A 20,626-nucleotide genomic window follows, 5' to 3' on the forward strand; every position below is an offset into this window, starting at 1 on the left:
GTACAATATATGTTTGCCTTATTGTAATTGTATGTTAATGCAGAATAAAAAAAAACAATGTGCAGGTAACAAATAATGACAAATTATAATAACAACAATAAAACAATAACAAAAAATATACAAAAACGAACGATTAGGGATGAAACATATAAATTATAAAAATGAAATGTGTTGAACATAAATAAAAAAATTAAAAAGTATTACAGACAGACATTTTTAAGGCTTTTTGTTCTATTACATCTTGATTAAAATAATGTATTTTTCAAACTCTTTAATAAAAACAAGAAAGAGAGTTTTAGCATTCAAATATTCATATTTATGAATGTGGAATTTAGCAAGTAGCAATATCAGATTAATAATATAAAATATCTCTCTCTTAGATGTATCATACTCTACAAAACCTAGTACCACATCCTTCCAAAACAGGGACTTTTATTTAAAAAAAAAAATTTTTTTAGGGACTTTTATTTTGGTTCTCGTAGCCACTCTCGTATGGTGAAGGGGCGCGCTGCCGCTCGTCTGTCGGTTGAGGGAAGATTGAGGTGTCTCTGTGAGGTAAATAAAACGATATAAAATGTAATTTTTTTTTTATAAATTTGCAAGTTAAATGTTACTAAAGCAAGTTTATATAATATTAGAATATTGCAAGACTTTATTATGAAGTACCGAGAGTCTCTTGTACAACTGCAATGACTTGCGTTTGGTCTCTGAAACAAACAAGAAAACATGAAAAAAACGTTCTTATTCAAACTATTCAGGTTTGTATGTTTTTAAACCTGATAATGAGTTTAAATTTTTTAAGTAAGTGTTTTTAAAGATTTTTAAGGAATGTAAGTTGACTTAAACTTTTATAATACACATCCATACTTTTCATAGTTACAGATCAAAATCTTTATTAAAATCTTACCATGCATTCACTGTAGATGTATGTGAATTTAACATCATAATTACACTTTTATTTTAAAATAAATAAATTAGGATGTAACCTAGTTTTGTCACATATATTTTATGTTGTGGTGTCCCAGACAGAGATTAATTTAGGACTAGTTCTAAGTTATATTAGGACATTTAAGTAGTATTTACAAACATACCTTACAAAAACAATACTGGTGTGCATCTAGGGACAAAATATCAGATGTTAATGTTAGTTAATGTCAATACAGTTATTCATGTTAGTTGTTGTTTTATTTATGTTAGCACTTTTGATTTCATAATTGAATTGCTAAATGCCAACATTAACATTGAACAATACTTCTATAGCATTTATTAATCTTAGTTCATTGTTAGTTCATGTTAGCTAATGCATTTACTCTTTGTTAAGAAATACAGCCTTATTGTAAGGTGTTACCGCAGTATTTTATATCAGTAAATCATGCACCAACCATTTAGAATCCCATAATAATCAACCAGTAATATGAATATTAAGTAACTAAATCCTCTCCATGGTTTATAATGTTTTATGTTTGAGTCTTGTGCCTACCACAAATGCAAATTAAGCTGATATACTGCATAATATCACAGATCACTAATTTGATGTTTTTTAGGGTGATATTAATAGGGCTGGGTATCGATTCAGATGTTCCAGATCGATTCAATTTCGATTCACAAGCTATCAAATCGATTCGATTCCGATTCTCGATGCAATTTTCGATTCCGGTTCTTGGGATGCTTCCATACCTCTTACTTTTTAAGTTTAGGTGGCATCAAAGTCGATTAAGCACCTAAAACCGCCATTTTAAGCACTGAATGAAAGAATGACAGGCTCCTTGGTAACATCGCGCAAGGCACAAAGAGGGTTACATCTAGTGAAGAAGACTAGTAATTTGATTAACGTTAATCTTACGTTCATTTTTTGCAGAAAAAAAAATCGATTCTGCTCCTTGAGAATCGATTCTGAATCGACCACGTATAAAAAAACGATTAATCGAAAAATCGATTTTTTTTTTTTGCCCAGCCCTAGATATTAATACAAAATATCACAGATGAGCATGTCAAAGCACACACTGTCTGCAATAACAGAATGATTTTAATACTTTATAAAATTATGTATAGTATTAAGTTTTTGGTACAGATAGCAGAAAGACTGTTGAGACAGAAAGAGTGATGTTAGACATGTATGTTGTTAAATCATCTTCAATTTTTAAATATTTTTTATTATTTAAATCGATTTGAAAAACTCAAGTGCTCTAGAAAAAACATACAGGTGTGAAAAACCATGTGTGCTCAAAAAATAATTATTGTATTATCGCATATAATTTATTAAATCATTTAGCAAGTTCCGGCATATTGCTTTTTTCTTCAATATCGTGCAGCCCTAACTTGTTCAAAGCAACTCCTAAATTGAAATGTGTTTATGTATTTCTATATTATACACCGTCACAAGACCTTTAAAATGAAAAGTGTTTAAAAACCATAATGAACAACACAAGTGCTGACCACACAGTAAACAGTGTCATGTTATTACGTTGAAGATTCTGTCATTGTTAACCCTTTATGTTTATTTGATCATAGTTCATCTATAAATACTGTGAAGAAGTCAAACAAGCAGCTGCTGTCACAACACATTCAACTACTCTACTATTCTGATCCACTGTTGTAATGATGGAGTGTGTTAAAGAGGAGACTGATCCTGAATCATTCACAATAACACCACAACATACTCAACAACAAAGAGGTTTGTGTCTAATCTTCATTTATCATTAATAACTGCTAATTTATATAAAGTGTCAGGCTCTGGTTATTAAATCATTATAGTTGTGTAATATTATAATGAGATTTGACTTAAAGGGTCACGTAACCCCTTCTTTCAGCTGCAGTTTACCTCATTATTGTTAAGAAAAATACAACTTAAGCCACGTTTCCACCAAAGGCCCTTTCACTACGTTTTAGGGGTGGTACTTGGGTGCTGAACATTGTTTGAGTTCACGCTGTATTTTATTGGTTGACACTACGCAGCATTGTGTGACATTAAAAACAAAAAGATTTCCATGGTAATTTGAACACTTACCAGTTAGGTTTGAAGTACTGGTTTAAAGTTACAACATTTTACTTATGCCATGCCCATGACGTATATTTTTGTTATACTGCATTGACCGTGGACCACAAAACTGTTTGTAATTTATATTTATACATCACCTAAATGTTTTTTTTAAGGATAGGACAATATTTGATGCAACTAATCTCGGAAAATCTGAAATGGTGCAAAAAATCTTAATATTGAGAAAAATTTCCTATAACCTTCAGGATATCCTTAAAAAACTTAGTGTTCTTAAAGCCAAAAAATGATTCTTTCCCAAAAACTGCTCTAAAAAAATATATATATATATATAAAAAAAATGTTTTTCATTTTAAATTATTTAATCTTTTAGAACTACTTCTGCCTGAAACATACATATCAAATATTAATTTAATTTGTGGAAATTTTAACACTATATATGCCCTTTTGTTTACATTAACCCACGTTGTTTTAACAGACAAAAACGAAATATTTTCCAAAAAACACATTTTAACTACCTTGTGATTATTATTATTAATAGTATACTTTGGAATGAGTCAAAGATTGGTAGCATCATTGATTTTGATGCATTGTTATTTTTTGAACAGGGTCAGATTTTATACCAAACTCACAATTGTGATCCTAAAGCCACTAAATGACACCTTCACAAAACCTGCTCTAAAATATCATACATCAATAATTTTTTCCACTTAAAAACTACTTCTTCCTGAAACACACATATAAAATATTAATTAAATTTGGGGAAATTTTAACCCATTATATGCCGATATGTTAAAGGGACATTCCACTTTTTTTGAAAATATGCTCATTTTCCAGCTCCCCTAGAGTTAAACATTTCATTCTTACCATTTTGGAATCCATACAGCTGATCTCCGGGTCAGGCGCTAGCACTTTTAGCATAGCTTAGCACAATCCATTGAATCTGATTAGGCCATTAGCATCGTCCCCATGGTTACTTTCAATGGCAGGGGACTATTTTCGGGCAGTGCGTAATATCACTACGCCTGCTGCAGCCATGTTACATCAGCAAAAAAATTTGACAAAAAAAATCAATAATTTTGACCCGTACAATGTATTGTTGACACTTGCTATAAATACATCTGTGCTACTTATGACTGGTTTTGTGCTCCAGGGTCACAGATGGAAAATAAATGTGATGGTATTGAATATGACAGAATTTTCCTTTTTTGCATTCTGATATTAAATTAGAATTTGCTTTCTTATTTGACAATTTTATAAAACTTACTATTTTTATTTCAGACTTGGTGGGAGTGAAACAGGAAGGTCAAGAATACAATGAAGTAAAGGATGAAGATCAGGACCAACATTATTTTTCGGACAGCCTCTCAGAAACTAATAAGAATTCCCCTCAAAAAAGAGTTAAAGCCAAAAATGTTTTTGAATGCCATCTTTGTGGTAAGACTTTCTCACAAAAAGGGTACCTAAAGTATCACCTAATGATTCACACTGGTGAGAGGCCTCACGCATGCTCCCACTGTGAGAAGACTTTCATCCATAAATGTCATCTTAGGGATTACATGATGAGTCACACAGGTGAGAGGCCTTTTGCCTGTCCTCAGTGTGATAAACGTTTCATTAATAAAGGGAGATTTAATATTCACTTAAAGACTCACAGTACTGTAAGGCCGTACATCTGCCATCAGTGTGGAAAGAGTTTCGTATGTAAAGGATATCTTGAACAGCATATGATAACTCACAGTCTGACACATAAATCACATAAGACTTTTTTATGCGCTCAGTGTGGAAAGAGTTTTTCACAGAAGAGATACTTTAATGCTCATGTGAGAAGCCACACTATTGATGGGTCGTACACCTGCACTCATTGTGAAAAGAGTTTCTCATGTAAAAAAAATCTCCAGATTCACATAAAAGTTCACACTGGAGAGAAACCTTTCACCTGCCCTCAATGTGATAAGAGTTTTGCACAACAAATACAGCTTAGGTATCACATACGAATTCATACAGGTGAAAAGCCATTCTCGTGCCACCTGTGTGATAAGAGTTTTATACGGAAAGAAATTCTTAAGTATCACATGCGACTTCATACAGGTGAGAGACCTTTTTCATGTCATCTGTGCGATAAGAGTTTTAGACGAAAAGACAAGCTTAAGTATCACATACGACTCCATACAGGTGAGAGACCTTACTCATGCCATCTGTGTGATAAGAGTTTTATACAAAATGAAATTCTTAAGTCTCACATGCGACTTCATACAGGTGAGAGACCTTTTTCATGTCATCTGTGTGATAAGAGTTTCCCCCAGCCAAAAGATCTCAGAGTTCATCTGCGCTATCACTTGAACGACAGGCCGTTTAGCTGCGATCAGTGCGATAAGAAGTTTGTTTTTGCGTCTATGCTTAGAGAGCACCTTCAGATTCATTCAGGTGAGAGGCCGTATTTGTGTTCTGTTTGTGGGAAGAGTTTTCAATCACACAGAAAAGTTCAAATGCACCAGAAAATACATACAGGTGTGAGAAATCATGTGTGCTCTGTGTGTAATAAAGCCTTTCTGAGAGCCTCAGACCTAAAGCGACACCAAAAGATCCATAAAGAAAAATCCTGAAAGTGCTCACATTGCTGAAGAGTTTTATTGAGTTTAGGAGGCTAATAAAACACAAGTGACTCACAGAGAAAAGTGCTGTCCACAAATAGTGGAACTTTATTCTTTAGGTCCTTTTCCACCGGGACTCACACAGTGTTGCACCTGATCGGTGACCAGAATTGTGCAGGGTTATATTGTCTTACTTTGCATATGTTAATATAATATTATAAAGAGTTCAGATGCAGAATCTTCTAAGTGCGTCTGGTATGATTTCTTGTTACGTAGCGTTTTGTTAATTAGTTGACAATATTTCTGAATGGCCTGAGGGATTTGCTGATTTGATGGCACAAAAGTATGAGCATCGAAAGTATTAGTTTACAATAGTTATCTTATTTTTACTGTATGTGGCAATAAGCAGCTTTTCATCTGAACTTTTCATATATTGTTGTTGACGTTCATAGAGCACACACCTAACCCCCTCCTCTGATTATCATCAATACTGCTGTAAAGAGGGTGAAGCTGAACTCTGACCTCAGATGAACTGAACTGCAACCCTCCAGTTTTTATACAAATTTTGCTATCCCATCTGCATATTGTTTGCACTACAATGTATACACACTGTAAATAAACTGTACTTTTATGTGCTGCAGTGTATTTTTCTCCTTTTTAAACACTATATATTACTTTTTTATTTTTTCTTATAGTTTTGTGTACTGTTGTATAATGCAGACTTGAGGGAATGTAATTTTAATACTCTGTATGTCCTGTACATATGCAGAATTGTCAAGCAAGTTGACTGTGACTTTTATTATATTATTATTATTATTATTATTTTATTTATTTATTCTTTGAAGCTCAAAACAAGGTACAGGTAACACATAATGACAAATGATAACAACAACAACAACAACAAAAAAGATACAAAACAGAACGACTAGGGGTAAAGATATATCATATAAATTAAATAAATAAAAATTAAATGTGTTAATCATAAAAAGAAGAATAGGACATCAAAAAATGGAAATGGATTACAGAAAGACATAGTTTTTAGGGCTTATTATTCTCAGACATCTTGATTGAAGTGAGCTATTTTTCAAACTCTTTCATAAAAAAACGAGAGTTTTAGCTTTCAAATTTTTTAATTTATAAATGTGGAACTTGGCAAGTAGCAATATTAGATTAATAATAAAAAATGTATCTCTTTAGATTGATCATAATCTACTCCTTCGAAAACAGGGACTTTTATTTTGGTTCTCGGAGCCTGACGTGTGGTGACGTCATAAGGAGTGCGCTGTTGCTCGTCTTTCGGTTGAGGGAAGATTGATGTTGTTGTGTGAGGTAAATAAAACGATATAAAATATTATTACATTTTTAACAAATGTACTCCAACAACTTAAATGTTACTGAAGCAACTTTTGATAATATTAGAATATTTTAATACTTTATTGTGAAGTACTGAGAGACTCTTTCTCTTGAACAACTGCAATGAGTTGGGTTTGGTCTCTGAAACAAACATAAAAACATGAAGAAAAAAATTACTTTCTTTTTCAAACCATTCAGGTTTGTATGTTCTGCTAATGAGGGTTTTTGTTTGAGAGAGAGTGTTTTTTTTATTGAGGAATGCAAGTTAACATACATCTTTATAAATTCACATCCATACTTTTATAGTATGTTGCAGATCTAAATTGAAATCTTATTTCCTTGAAAATCTTACAATTCACTGCAGATATATGTGAATTCAACATCTTATTTACCCTTTTATTTTAAAATTAATTTAACCTAGTTTAGTCACGTATCTTATGGGGTGGGTTCCCAGACAGGGTTTATGTTAAGCCAGGACTAAGCCTTATATTAGGACATTTAAGTAGTATTTACAAACATACCTTTAAAATAATACTGGTGTGCATCTAGGGACAAAATATCTAATGTTAGTTAATGTCAATACAGCTATTCATGTTAGTTGTTGGTTCCTTATTTATGTTAGCAGTTACGTCTTTTGATTTTATAATTGAATTAGTAATGCCAAAATGAACATGAACTAAGATTAATAAATGCTATAGAAGTATTGTTCATGTTAGCTAATGCATTTACTATTTGTTAAGAAATACAGCCTTATTGTAAGGTGTTACCGCAGTATTTTCTATCAGTAAATCATTCACCAACCACTGAGAATCCCATAATAATCAACCAGTAATATGAATATTAAGTAACTAAATCCCCTCCATGTTTCATAAACTTTGATGTTTGAGTCTTGTGGCTACCACACATGCAAATTAAGCTGATATACTGCATAATATCACAGATCACTAATTTGATGTGTTCTAGGGCTGCAGTCTACTGATAGAGTCTTTTCTTTCTTTTCCTATAAAGATGGGAAACATGTTTGTTATATAATTTTCAGTTTTTAAATATATTTTTAATTATGTAATTGATTTGAAAAACTTAAAGCATTATTGTATTGCATATAATTTATTAAATTATTTAGCAAGTTACTGCAGACTGCTTTAGTACAATTAGTTTTCTACTAACCTGTTCTCGGAGTAACTCCTAATATGAAATGTGTTTATGTATTTCTATATTAAAAACCGCCACAAGACCTTTGAAATGAAAAGTGTTTAAAAACCATAATGAACAACACAAGTGCTGAGAGTTTGTGTTGTAGACCACACAGTAAACAGTGTCATGTTATTACATTGAAGATTCTGTCATTGTTTATCTTTTATGTTTATTTGATCATAGTTCATCTATAAATACTGTGAAGAAGTCAAACAAGCAGCTGCTGTCACAACACATTCAACTACTCTACTATTCTGATCCACTGTTGTAATGATGGAGTGTGTTAAAGAGGAGACTGATCCTGAATCATTCACAATAACACCTCAACATACACAACAACAAAGAGGTTTGTGTCTAATCTTCATTTATCATTAATAACTGATAAAGTTTATAAAAGTGTCAGGCTCTGGTTATAAAATCATTAGAGCTGTATAATATTATAGTGAGATTTGACTTAAAGGGTCATGAAACCCCTTTTTGCAGCTTCAGTTTACCTCATTATTGTTAAGAAAAATACAACTTAAGCTGTGTTTTCACCAAAGGTCCTTTCTCCAGGAACTCGCGAGTTTAATGTGGTACTCTCAGAGTGTTTCCACTGCCGGAACTAGACACTCAATAAAGTTCCTGTTCAGAATTTGCCCCCTTCAGTAAGTTTAGCGAGTGGTACTTGGGCACTGAACATGCTGATTGTTTCAGTTCACACTGCATTTTATTGGTTGACTGTATGCAGCATTGTGTGACATTAAAAACCAAAAGTTTTCCATGGTAATTTGAGTTCTTGGGTTTAAAGTACTGGTTTAAAGTTACAACATTTTACTTATGCCATGACATATATTTTTGTTATACTGCATTACAGCCCCCCCCCAAAAAAAAATAATGCTTAAAACAAGACTGTACCCTAAAATCTATATATTTACTACTAACACATATTCACTAACACATGCACTTTGTAAAAAAAGCATAATATTTGCTTTTGAAGTAATATTTCAATATTTAAATGGGCATTTTTATTTATATTCTGTAAATGTGTGTTGCGGATTTTTATATTTGTTTTAAAATGTTCTCTTATATACAGAAAACAGTGTTTAAACCATGCGGATAGAGTCAGCATATGGGTATCTTGTTTATTTAGTTATACATGTTTTTATTAAGAAAAACATCACATTTACACTGCAAAAAAATTTAGCATGGATTATAAACAACTTGGTTTTGCAAGTCATTTCAACCTACTATTTAAAGTTTTGACTTGTTATAAGATTACTTAAAATTTCTTTTTTTTTATTTGACATGATTTTTTTATAGTGCACTGTAAAAGTTCGTTGTTGCAATTACATTTTTTACAATTTATTTAAACTTTCTTGACTAGAGAGGCATTGTTATAAATTATAAATTAATTCAATTAATTCAAAGAGCTAATTCAACTTTATTTATAGCAACTTCTCAAGAAAGTAAAAAAATTGTAAATTCAAGTTGATTAAAAATGTGCAACAAAGAATTTACGGCAACACTTTAAAATAAGGTTCATTAGTTAACATACTGAACTTACAATGAACTGCACTTATACAGCATTTATTAATCTTTGTTAATGTTAATTTTAACAATTATTTATTAAATTATTAACGTTATCTTGTTAACGTTAGTTAATGTACTGTGAACTAACATGAACAAACAATTACAAGCTTTATTTCTATTAACTAACATTAACAAAGATTAATAAATACTGTAACAAATGTATTGCTCATGGTCTGTTAATGTTAGTTAATACATTAACTAAATTTAACTAATGAACCTTATTGTAAAATGTTACCGAATTTATTACTGTGTAGCTTTTCCCGCTCTAAAAATTTACCGCCTCTTGTTAACATCTCAGAAAATGTTGTTTAGTGTTTCATGACCCATTAAATAATTGTAAAATAATCAGGCAGCTGTTTACTCCATATATCATATTGTATAGCTCATGGGTCAGGGCAGGGGTTCAAATCCAGGGAACACATACTGATAAGAAGTAATAAATTGTAAGTTTCTTTGGATAAATACATCTGCATAATATTGACCGTTGACCACAAAACTAGTCATCTGTTTGTAATTTATTTTTTTTAAGGGGAGGACAATATTTGGCTAAGATGCAACTGATATCGGAAAATCTGAAATGTTGCAAAAAAAAAAAAAAAAAAAAAAAACATTTAAATATTGAGAAAATCGCCTTTAAAGTTGTCCAAATGAAGTTATATATATCTACGGAAGAACATTTACAAAATATTTTAATGGAACATGATGTTTACTTAATATCCTAATGATCTATAATTTTGACCCATACAATTTATTGTTGATTATTGCTATAAATATATCTGTGCTACTTCACAGATGTAAGTCCAGGGTCACAGATGTAAATAAATGCGATGGTATTGAATATGACAGAATTTTCATTTTTTGCATTCTGATATTAAATTAGAATTTGCTTTCTTATTTGACCAAAATTATAAATGTTACTATTTTTATTTCAGACCTGGTGGGAGTGAAAGAGGAAGGTCAAGAACACAATGAAGTAAAGGATGAACATCAGGACCAATTTTTTTTGTCTGACAGCCTCTCAGAAACTAATAACAATTCCCCTCAAAAAAGAGTTAAAGCAAAAAATGTTTTTGAATGCCATCTTTGTGGTAAGACTTTCTCACAAAAAGGGTACCTAAAGTATCACCTAATGATTCACACTGGTGAGAGGCCTCACGCATGCTCCCACTGTGAGAAGACTTTCATCCATAAATGTGAACTTAGGGATCACATGATGATTCACACAGGTGAGAGGCCTTTTGCCTGCCCTCAGTGTAATAAATGTTTCATTACTAAAGCAAGACTTAATGTTCACATAAAGACTCACAGTACTGAAAGTCCGTACATCTGCCATCAGTGTGGAAAGAGTTTCGTATGTAAAGGATATCTTGAACAGCATATGATAACTCACAGTCTGACACATAAATCACATAAGACTTTTTTATGCGCTCAGTGTGGAAAGAGTTTTTCACAGAAGAGATACTTTAATGCTCATGTGAGAAGCCACACTATTGATGGGTCGTACACCTGCACTCATTGTGAAAAGAGTTTCTCATGTAAAAAAAATCTCCAGATTCACATAAAAGTTCACACTGGAGAGAAACCTTTCACCTGCCCTCAATGTGATAAGAGTTTTGCACAACAAATACAGCTTAGGTATCACATACGAATTCATACAGGTGAGAAGCCATTCTCGTGCCACCTGTGTGATAAGAGTTTTATACGGAAAGAAATTCTTAAGTATCACATGCGACTTCATACAGGTGAGAGACCTTTTTCATGTCATCTGTGCGATAAGAGTTTTAGACGGAAAGACAAGCTTAAGTATCACATACGACTCCATACAGGTGAGAGACCTTACTCATGCCATCTGTGTGATAAGAGTTTTATACAAAATGAAATTCTTAAGTCTCACATGCGACTTCATACAGGTGAGAGACCTTTTTCATGTCATCTGTGTGATAAGAGTTTCCGAAGTGCAAAAGACCTCAGAGTTCATGTGCGCTATCACTTGAACGACAGGCCGTTTAGCTGCGATCAGTGCGATAAGAAGTTTGTTTTTGCGTCTATGCTTAGAGAGCACCTTCAGATTCATTCAGGTGAGAGGCCGTATTTGTGTTGTGTTTGTGGGAAGAGTTTTCAATCACACAGAAAAGTTCAAATGCACCAGAAAATACATACAGGTGTGAGAAAACATGTGTGCTCTGTGTGTAATAAAGCCTTTCTGAGAGGCACAGACCTAAAGCGACACCAAAAGATCCATAAAGAAAAATCCTGAAAGTGCTCACATTGCTGAAGAGTTTTATTGAGTTTAGGAGGCTAATAAAACACAAGTGACTCACAGAGAAAAGTGCTGTCCACAAATAGTGGAACTTTATTCTTTAGGTCCTTTTCCACCGGGACTCACACAGTGTTGCACCTGATCGGTGACCAGAATTGTGCAGGGTTATATTGTCTTACTTTGCATATGTTAATATAATATTATAAAGAGTTCAGATGCAGAATCTTCTAAGTGCGTCTGGTATGATTTCTTGTTACGTAGCGTTTTGTTAATTAGTTGACAATATTTCTGAATGGCCTGAGGGATTTGCTGATTTGATGGCACTAAAGTATGAGCATCGAAAGTATTAGTTTACAGTAGTTATCTTATTTTTACTGTATGTGGCAATTAGCAGCTTTTCATCTGAACTTTTCATATATTGTTGTTGACGTTCAAAAAGCACACACCTAACCCCCTCCTCTGATTATCATCAATACTGCTGTAAAGAGGGTGAAGCTGAACTCTGACCTCAGATGAACTGAACTGCAACCCTCCAGTTTTTATACAAATGCTGCTATCCCATCTGCATATTGTTTGCACTACAATGTAAACATACTGTAAATAAACTGTACTTTTATGTGCCGCAATGTATTTTTCTCCTTTTTAAACACTGTATATTACTTATTTATTTTTTCTTATAGTTTTGTGTAATGTCGTATAATGCAGACTTGAGGGAATGTATTTGAATACTCTGTATGTCCTGTACATATGCAGAATTGTCAAGCAAGTTGACTGTGACTTTTATTATATTATTATTATTATTATTTTATTTATTTATTCTTTGAAGCTCAAAACAAGGTACAGGTAACACATAATGACAAATGATAACAACAACAACAACAACAACAACAACAACAACAAAAAAGATACAAAACAGAACGACTAGGGGTAAATATATATCATATAAATTAAATATATAAAAATTAAATGTGTTAATCATAAAAAGAAGAATAGGACATCAAAAAATGGAAATGGATTACAGAAAGACATAGTTTTTAAGGCTTATTATGCATTATGCAAAAAACGAGAGTTTTAGCTTTTAAATTTATAAATGTGGAACTGGGCAAGTAGCAATATTAGATTAATAATAAAAAATGTATCTCTTTAGATTTATCATAATCTACAAAACGTAGTACTGTACCGCATCCTTCCAAAACAGGGACTTTTATTTTGGTTCTCGGAGCCTGACGTGTGGTGACGTCATAAGGAGTGCGCTGTTGCTCGTCTTTCGGTTGAGGGAAGATTGATGTTGTTGTGTGAGGTAAATAAAACGATATAAAATATTATTACATTTTAAACAAATGTACTCCAACAACTTAAATGTTACTGAAGCAACTTTTGATAATATTACAATATTTTAATACTTGATTGTGAAGTACTGAGAGACTCTTTCTCTTGAACAACTGCAATGAGTTGGGTTTGGTCTCTGAAACAAACATAAAAACATGAAGAAAAAAAATTACTTTCTTTTTCAAACCATTCAGGTTTGTATGTTCTGCTAATGAGGGTTTTTGTTTGAGAGAGAGTGTTTTTTTTATTGAGGAATGCAAGTTAACATACATCTTTATAAATTCACATCCATACTTTATGTTGCAGATCTAAATTGAAATCTTATTTCCTTGAAAATCTTACAATTCACTGCAGATATATGTGAATTCAACATCTTATTTATTCTTTTATTTTAAAATTAATTTAACCTAGTTTAGTCACGTATCTTATGGGGTGGGTTCCCAGACAGGGTTTATGTTAAGCCAGGACTAAGCCTTATATTAGGACATTTAAGTAGTATTTACAAACATACCTTTAAAATAATACTGGTGTGCATCTAGGGTCAAAAATATCTAATGTTAGTTAATGTCAATACAGTTATTCATGTTAGTTGTTGGTTCCTTATTTATGTTAGCAGTTACGTCTTTTGATTTTATAATTGATTTAGTAATGCCAAAATGAACATGAACTAAGATTAATAAATGCTATAGAAGTATTGTTCATGTTAGCTAATGCATTTACTATTTGTTAAGAAATACAGCCTTATTGTAAGGTGTTACCGCAGTATTTTCTATCCGTAAATCATTCACCAACCACTGAGAATCCCATAATAGTCAACCAGTAATATGAATATTAAGTAACTAAATCCCCTCCACTGAGAGTTTGAGTTGTAGACCACACAGTAACCAGTGTCATGGTATTACATTGAAGATTCGGTCATTGTTAACACTTTATGTTTATTTGATCATAGTTCATCTATAAATACTGTGAAGAAGTCAAACAAGCAGCTGCTGTCACAACACATTCAACTACTCTACTATTCTGATCCACTGTTGTAATGATGGAGTGTGTTAAAGAGGAGACTGATCCTGAATCATTCACAATAACACCTCAACATACTCAACAACAAAGAGGTTTGTGTCTAATCTTCATTTATCATTAATAACTGATAAAGTTTATAAAAGTGTCAGGCTCTGGTTATAAAATCATTAGAGCTGTATAATATGATAGTTAGATTTGACTTAAAGGGTCATGAAACCCCTTTTTGCAGCTTCAGTTTACCTCATTATCGTTAAGAAAAATACAACTTAAGCTGTGTTTTCACCAAAGGTCCTTTCTCCAGGAACTCGCGAGTTTAATGTGGTACTCTCAGAGTGTTTCCACTGCCGGAACTAGACACTCAATAAAGTTCCTGTGTTCAGAATTTGCCCCCTTCATTAAGTTTAGCGAGTGGTACTTGGGCACTGAACATGCTGATTGTTTCAGTTCACACTGCATTTTATTGGTTGACTGTACGCAGCATTGTGTGACATTAAAAACCAAAAGTTTTCCATGGTAATTTGAGCACTTGGGTTTAAAGTACTGGTTTAAAGTTACAACATTTTACTTATGCCATGACATATATTTTGTTATACTGCATTGCAGCCCCCTCCCAAAAAAATAATGCTTAAAACAAGACTGTACCCTAAAATCTATATATTCACTACTAACACATATTCACTAACAAATGCACTTTGTAAAAAAAGCATAATATTTGCTTTTGAAGTAATATTTCAATATTATAATGGGAATTTTTATTTATATTCTGTAAATGTGTGTTGCGGATTTTTATATCTGTTTTAAAATGTTCTCTTATATACAGAAAACAGTGTTTAAACCATGCGGATAGAGTCAGCATATGGGTATCTTGTTTATTTAGTTATACATGTTTTTATTAAGAAAAACATCACATTTACACTGCAAAAAATTTAGCATGGATTATAAACAACTTGGTTTTGCAAGTCATTTCAACCTACTATTTTAAGTTTTGACTTGTTATAAGATTACTTAAAATTTTTTTTTTTTATTTGACATGATTTTTTTATAGTGCACTGTAAAAATTCGTTGTTGCAATTACATTTTTACAATTTATTTAAACTTTCTTTTTTTATTTAAACTGACTAGAGAGGCATTGTTATAAATTATAAATTAATTCAATTAATTCAAAGAGCTAATTCAACTTTATTTATAGCAACTTCTCAAGAAAGTAAAAAAAAATGTAAATTCAAGTTGATTACAAATGTGCAACAAAGAATTTATGGCAACACTTTAAAATAAGGTTCATTAGTTAACATACTGAACTTACAATGAACTGCACTTATACAGCATTTATTAATCTTTGTTAATGTTAATTTTAACAATTCTTTATTAAATTATTAACGTTATCTTGTTAACGTTAGTTAATGTACTGTGAACTAACATGAACAAACAATTACAAGCTTTATTTCTATTAACTAACATTAACAAAGATTAATAAATACTGTAACAAATGTATTGCTCATGGTCTGTTAATGTTAGTTAATACATTAACTAAATTTAACTAATGAACCTTATTGTAAAATGTTACCGAATTTATTACTGTGTAGCTTTTCCCGCTCTAAAAATTTACCGCCTCTTGTTAACATCTCAGAAAATGTTGTTTAGTGTTTCATGACCCCTTAAATAATTGTAAAATAAGCAGGCAGCTGTTTACTGTATAGTTTATAGTTTATTGTATAGCTCATGGGTCAGGGCAGGGGTTCAAATCCAGGGAACACATACTGATAAGAAGTAATAAATTGTAAGTTTCTTTGGATAAATACATCTGCATAATATTGACCGTTGACCACAAAACTAGTCATCTGTTTGTAATTTATTTTTTTTAAGGGGAGGACAATATTTGGCTAAGATGCAACTGATATCGGAAAATCTGAAATGTTGCAAAAAAAAAAAAAAAAAACCATTTAAATATTGAGAAAATCGCCTTTAAAGTTGTCCAAATGAAGTTATATATATCTACGGAAGAACATTTACAAAATATTTTAATGGAACATGATGTTTACTTAATATCCTAATGATCTATAATTTTGACCCATACAATGTATTGTTGACTATTGCTATAAATATATCTGTGCTACTTCACAGATGTAAGTCCAGGGTCACAGATGTAAATAAATGCGATGGTATTGAATATGACAGAATTTTCATTTTTTGCATTCTGATATTAAATTAGAATTTGCTTTCTTATTTGACCAAAATTATAAATGTTACTATTTTTATTTCAGACCTGGTGGGAGTGAAAGAGGAAGGTCAAGAACACAATGAAGTAAAGGATGAACATCAGGACCAATTTTTTTTGTCTGACAGCCTCTCAGAAACTAATAACAATTCCCCTCAAAAAAGAGTTAAAGCAAAAAATGTTTTTGAATGCCATCTTTGTGGTAAGACTTTCTCACAAAAAGGGTACCTAAAGTATCACCTAATGATTCACACTGGTGAGAGGCCTCACGCATGCTCCCACTGTGAGAAGACTTTCATCCATAAATGTGAACTTAGGGATCACATGATGATTCACACAGGTGAGAGGCCTTTTGCCTGCCCTCAGTGTAATAAATGTTTCATTACTAAAGCAAGACTTAATGTTCACATAAAGACTCACAGTACTGAAAGTCCGTACATCTGCCATCAGTGTGGAAAGAGTTTCGTATGTAAAGGATATCTTGAACAGCATATGATAACTCACAGTCTGACACATAAATCACATAAGACTTTTTTATGCGCTCAGTGTGGAAAGAGTTTTTCACAGAAGAGATACTTTAATGCTCATGTGAGAAGCCACACTATTGATGGGTCGTACACCTGCACTCATTGTGAAAAGAGTTTCTCATGTAAAAAAAATCTCCAGATTCACATAAAAGTTCACACTGGAGAGAAACCTTTCACCTGCCCTCAATGTGATAAGAGTTTTGCACAACAAATACAGCTTAGGTATCACATACGAATTCATACAGGTGAAAAGCCATTCTCGTGCCACCTGTGTGATAAGAGTTTTATACGGAAAGAAATTCTTAAGTATCACATGCGACTTCATACAGGTGAGAGACCTTTTTCATGTCATCTGTGCGATAAGAGTTTTAGACGAAAAGACAAGCTTAAGTATCACATACGACTCCATACAGGTGAGAGACCTTACTCATGCCATCTGTGTGATAAGAGTTTTATACAAAATGAAATTCTTAAGTCTCACATGCGACTTCATACAGGTGAGAGACCTTTTTCATGTCATCTGTGTGATAAGAGTTTCCGAAGTGCAAAAGACCTCAGAGTTCATGTGCGCTATCACTTGAACGACAGGCCGTTTAGCTGCGATCAGTGCGATAAGAAGTTTGTTTTTGCGTCTATGCTTAGAGAGCACCTTCAGATTCATTCAGGTGAGAGGCCGTATTTGTGTTCTGTTTGTGGGAAGAGTTTTCAATCACACAGAAAAGTTCAAATGCACCAGAAAATACATACAGGTGTAAGAAGCCATGTGTGCTCTATGTGTGATAAAGCCTTTCTGAGAGCCTCAGACCTAAAGCGACACCTAAAGATCCATGAAGAAAAATCCTGAAAGTGCTCACATTGCTGAAGAGTTTTATTGAGTTAAGGAGGCTAATAAAACACAAGTGACTCACAGAGAAAAGTGCTGTCCACAAATAGTGGAACTTTATTCTTTAGGTCCTTTTCCACCGGGACTCACACAGTGTTGCACCTGATCGGTGACCAGAATTGTGCAGGGTTATATTGTCTTACTTTGCATATGTTAATATAATATTATAAAGAGTTCAGATGCAGAATCTTCTAAGTGCGTCTGGTATGATTTCTTGTTACGTAGCGTTTTGTTAATTAGTTGACAATATTTCTGAATGGCCTGAGGGATTTGCTGATTTGATGGCACTAAAGTATGAGCTTCGAAAGTATTAGTTTACAATAGTTATCTTATTTTTACTGTATGTGGCAATTAGCAGCTTTTCATCTGAACTTTTCATATATTGTTGTTGACGTTCAAAGAGCACACACCTATCCCCCTCCTCTGATTATCATCAATACTGCTGTAAAGAGGGTGAAGCTGAACTCTGACCTCAGATGAACTGAACTGCAATCCTCCAGTTTTTATACAAATGCTGCTATCCCATCTGCATATTGTTTGCACTACAATGTATACATACTGTAAATAAACTGTACTTTTATGTGCCGCAATGTATTTTTCTCCTTTTTAAACACTTTATATTACTTATTTTTATTTTTTCTTATAATTTTGTGTAATTTTGTATAATGCAGACTTGAGGGAATGTAATTTTAATACTCTGTATGTCCTGTACATATGCAGAATTGTCAAGCAAGTTTACAGTGACTTTTTTACAAGGGGCTTTTATTATATTATTATTATTATTATTAATTAATTTATTTATTTATTCTTTGAAGCTCAAAACAAGGTACAGGTAACACATAATGACAAATGATAACAACAACAACAAAAAAGATACAAAACAGAACGACTAGGGGTGAAGATATATCATATAAATTAAATATTTAAAAATTAAATGTGTTGATCACCAAAAGAATAGGACATCAAAAAAATGGAAATGGATTACAGAAAGACATAGTTTTTAAGGCTTATTATGCATTATGATTGAAGTGAGCTATTTTTCAAACTCTTTCATAAAAAACTAGAGAGTTTTAGCTTTCAAAATTTTACATTTATAAATGTGGAACTTGTCAAGTAGCAATATTAGATTAATAATAAAAAATTATCTCTCTAGATTTATCATAATCTACAAAACGTAGTACTTTACCACATCCTTCCAAAACAGGGACTTTTATTTTGGTTCCCGGAGCCTGTCGTGTGGTGACGTCATAAGGAGTGCGCTGTTGCTCATATTTCGGTTGAGGGAAGGTTGATGTTGTTGTGTGAGGTAAATAAAACGATATAAAATATTATTAAATTTTTAACTAATTTACTCCAACAACTTAAATGTTACCGAAGCAACTTTCGATAATATTACAATATTGTAAGACTTTATTGTGAAGTACTGAGAGAGTCTTTCTTTTGAACAACTGCAATGAGTTGAGTTTAGTCTCTGAAACAAACATAAAAACATGAAGAAAAAAATTATTTCTTTTTCAAACCATTCAGGTTTGTATGTTCTGCTAATGAGGGTTTTTGTTTGAGAGAGAGTGTTTTTTTTTTTTTGAGGAATGCAAGTTAACATACATCTTTATAAATTCACATCCATACTTTTATAGTATGTTGCAGATCTAAATTGAAATCTTAATTCCTTGAAAATCTTACAATTCACTGCAGATATATGTGAATTCAACATCTTATTTATTCTTTTATTTTAAAATCAATTTAACCTAGTTTAGTCACGTATCTTATGGGGTGGGTTCCCAGACAGGGTTTATGTTAAGCCAGGACTAAGCCTTATATTAGGACATTTAAGTAGTATTTACAAACATACCTTTAAAATAATACTAGTGTACATCTAGGGACAAAATATCTAATGTTAGTTAATGTCAATATAGTTATTCATGTTAGTTGTTGGTTCCTTATTTATGTTAGCAGTTACGTCTTTTGATTTTATAATTGAATTGGTAAATGCCAAAATTAACATGAACTAAGATTAATAAATGCTATAGAAGTATTGTTCATGTTAGCTAATGCAATTACTATTTGTTAAGAAATACAGCCTTATTGTAAGGTGTTACCGCAGTATTTTCTATCAGTAAATCATTCACCAACCACTGAGAATCCCATAATAGTCAACCAGTAATATGAATATTAAATAACTAAATCCCCTCCATGTTTCATAAAGTTTGATGTTTGAGTCTTGTGGCTACCACACATGCAAATTAAGCTGATATACTGCATAATATCACAGATCACTAATTTGATGTGTTCTAGGGCTGCAGTATACTGATAGAGTCTTTTCTTTCTTTTCCTAGAAAGATGGGAAACATGTTTGTTATATAATTTTCAGTTTTTAAATATATTTTTGATTATGTAATTGATTTGAAAAACTTAAAGCATTATTGTATTGCATATAATTTATTAAATTATTTAGCAAGTTACTGCAGACTGCTTTAGTACAATTAGTTTTCTACTAACCTGTTCTCGGAGTAACTCCTAATATGAAATGTGTTTATGTTTTTCTATATTAAAAACCGCCACAAGACCTTTGAAATGAAAAGTGTTTAAAAACCATAATGAACAACACAAGTGCTGAGAGTTTGAGTTGTAGACCACACAGTAAACAGTGTCATGTTATTACATTGAAGATTCTGTCATTGTTT

The 20,626-nt window shown here is 32.2% G+C and overlaps 3 protein-coding genes across 3 annotated transcripts in view; all 3 read left to right on the top strand.

The window, feature by feature from the left end:
- Window positions 1-2,535: 2,535 nt before the first annotated feature.
- The window catches only part of LOC135743822 (uncharacterized), a 94,350-nt gene continuing 76,259 nt past the window's right edge, over window positions 2,536-20,626 (top strand). The window contains exon 1 of the mRNA XM_065261684.2: window positions 2,536-2,674. Within this exon, the coding sequence (XP_065117756.1) occupies window positions 2,599-2,674 (76 nt within the window). The 5' untranslated portion in view covers window positions 2,536-2,598. The remainder of the gene's footprint in view (window positions 2,675-20,626) is intronic.
- LOC141281863 (uncharacterized) lies at window positions 10,645-12,587 on the top strand. The gene has a single exon (XM_073813666.1). The coding sequence runs from the start codon at window positions 10,838-10,840 to the stop codon at window positions 11,963-11,965; it is 1,128 nt and encodes a 375-aa protein (XP_073669767.1). The 5' UTR covers window positions 10,645-10,837; the 3' UTR covers window positions 11,966-12,587.
- On the top strand, window positions 16,583-18,524 carry LOC141281864 (uncharacterized). The gene has a single exon (XM_073813667.1). It carries the CDS (start codon window positions 16,776-16,778, stop codon window positions 17,901-17,903), a length of 1,128 nt encoding a protein of 375 aa, XP_073669768.1. The 5' UTR covers window positions 16,583-16,775; the 3' UTR covers window positions 17,904-18,524.

The sequence above is a fragment of the Paramisgurnus dabryanus genome, chromosome 2, assembly GCF_030506205.2.
Source record: "Paramisgurnus dabryanus chromosome 2, PD_genome_1.1, whole genome shotgun sequence".
NCBI lineage: Eukaryota > Metazoa > Chordata > Actinopteri > Cypriniformes > Cobitidae > Paramisgurnus > Paramisgurnus dabryanus.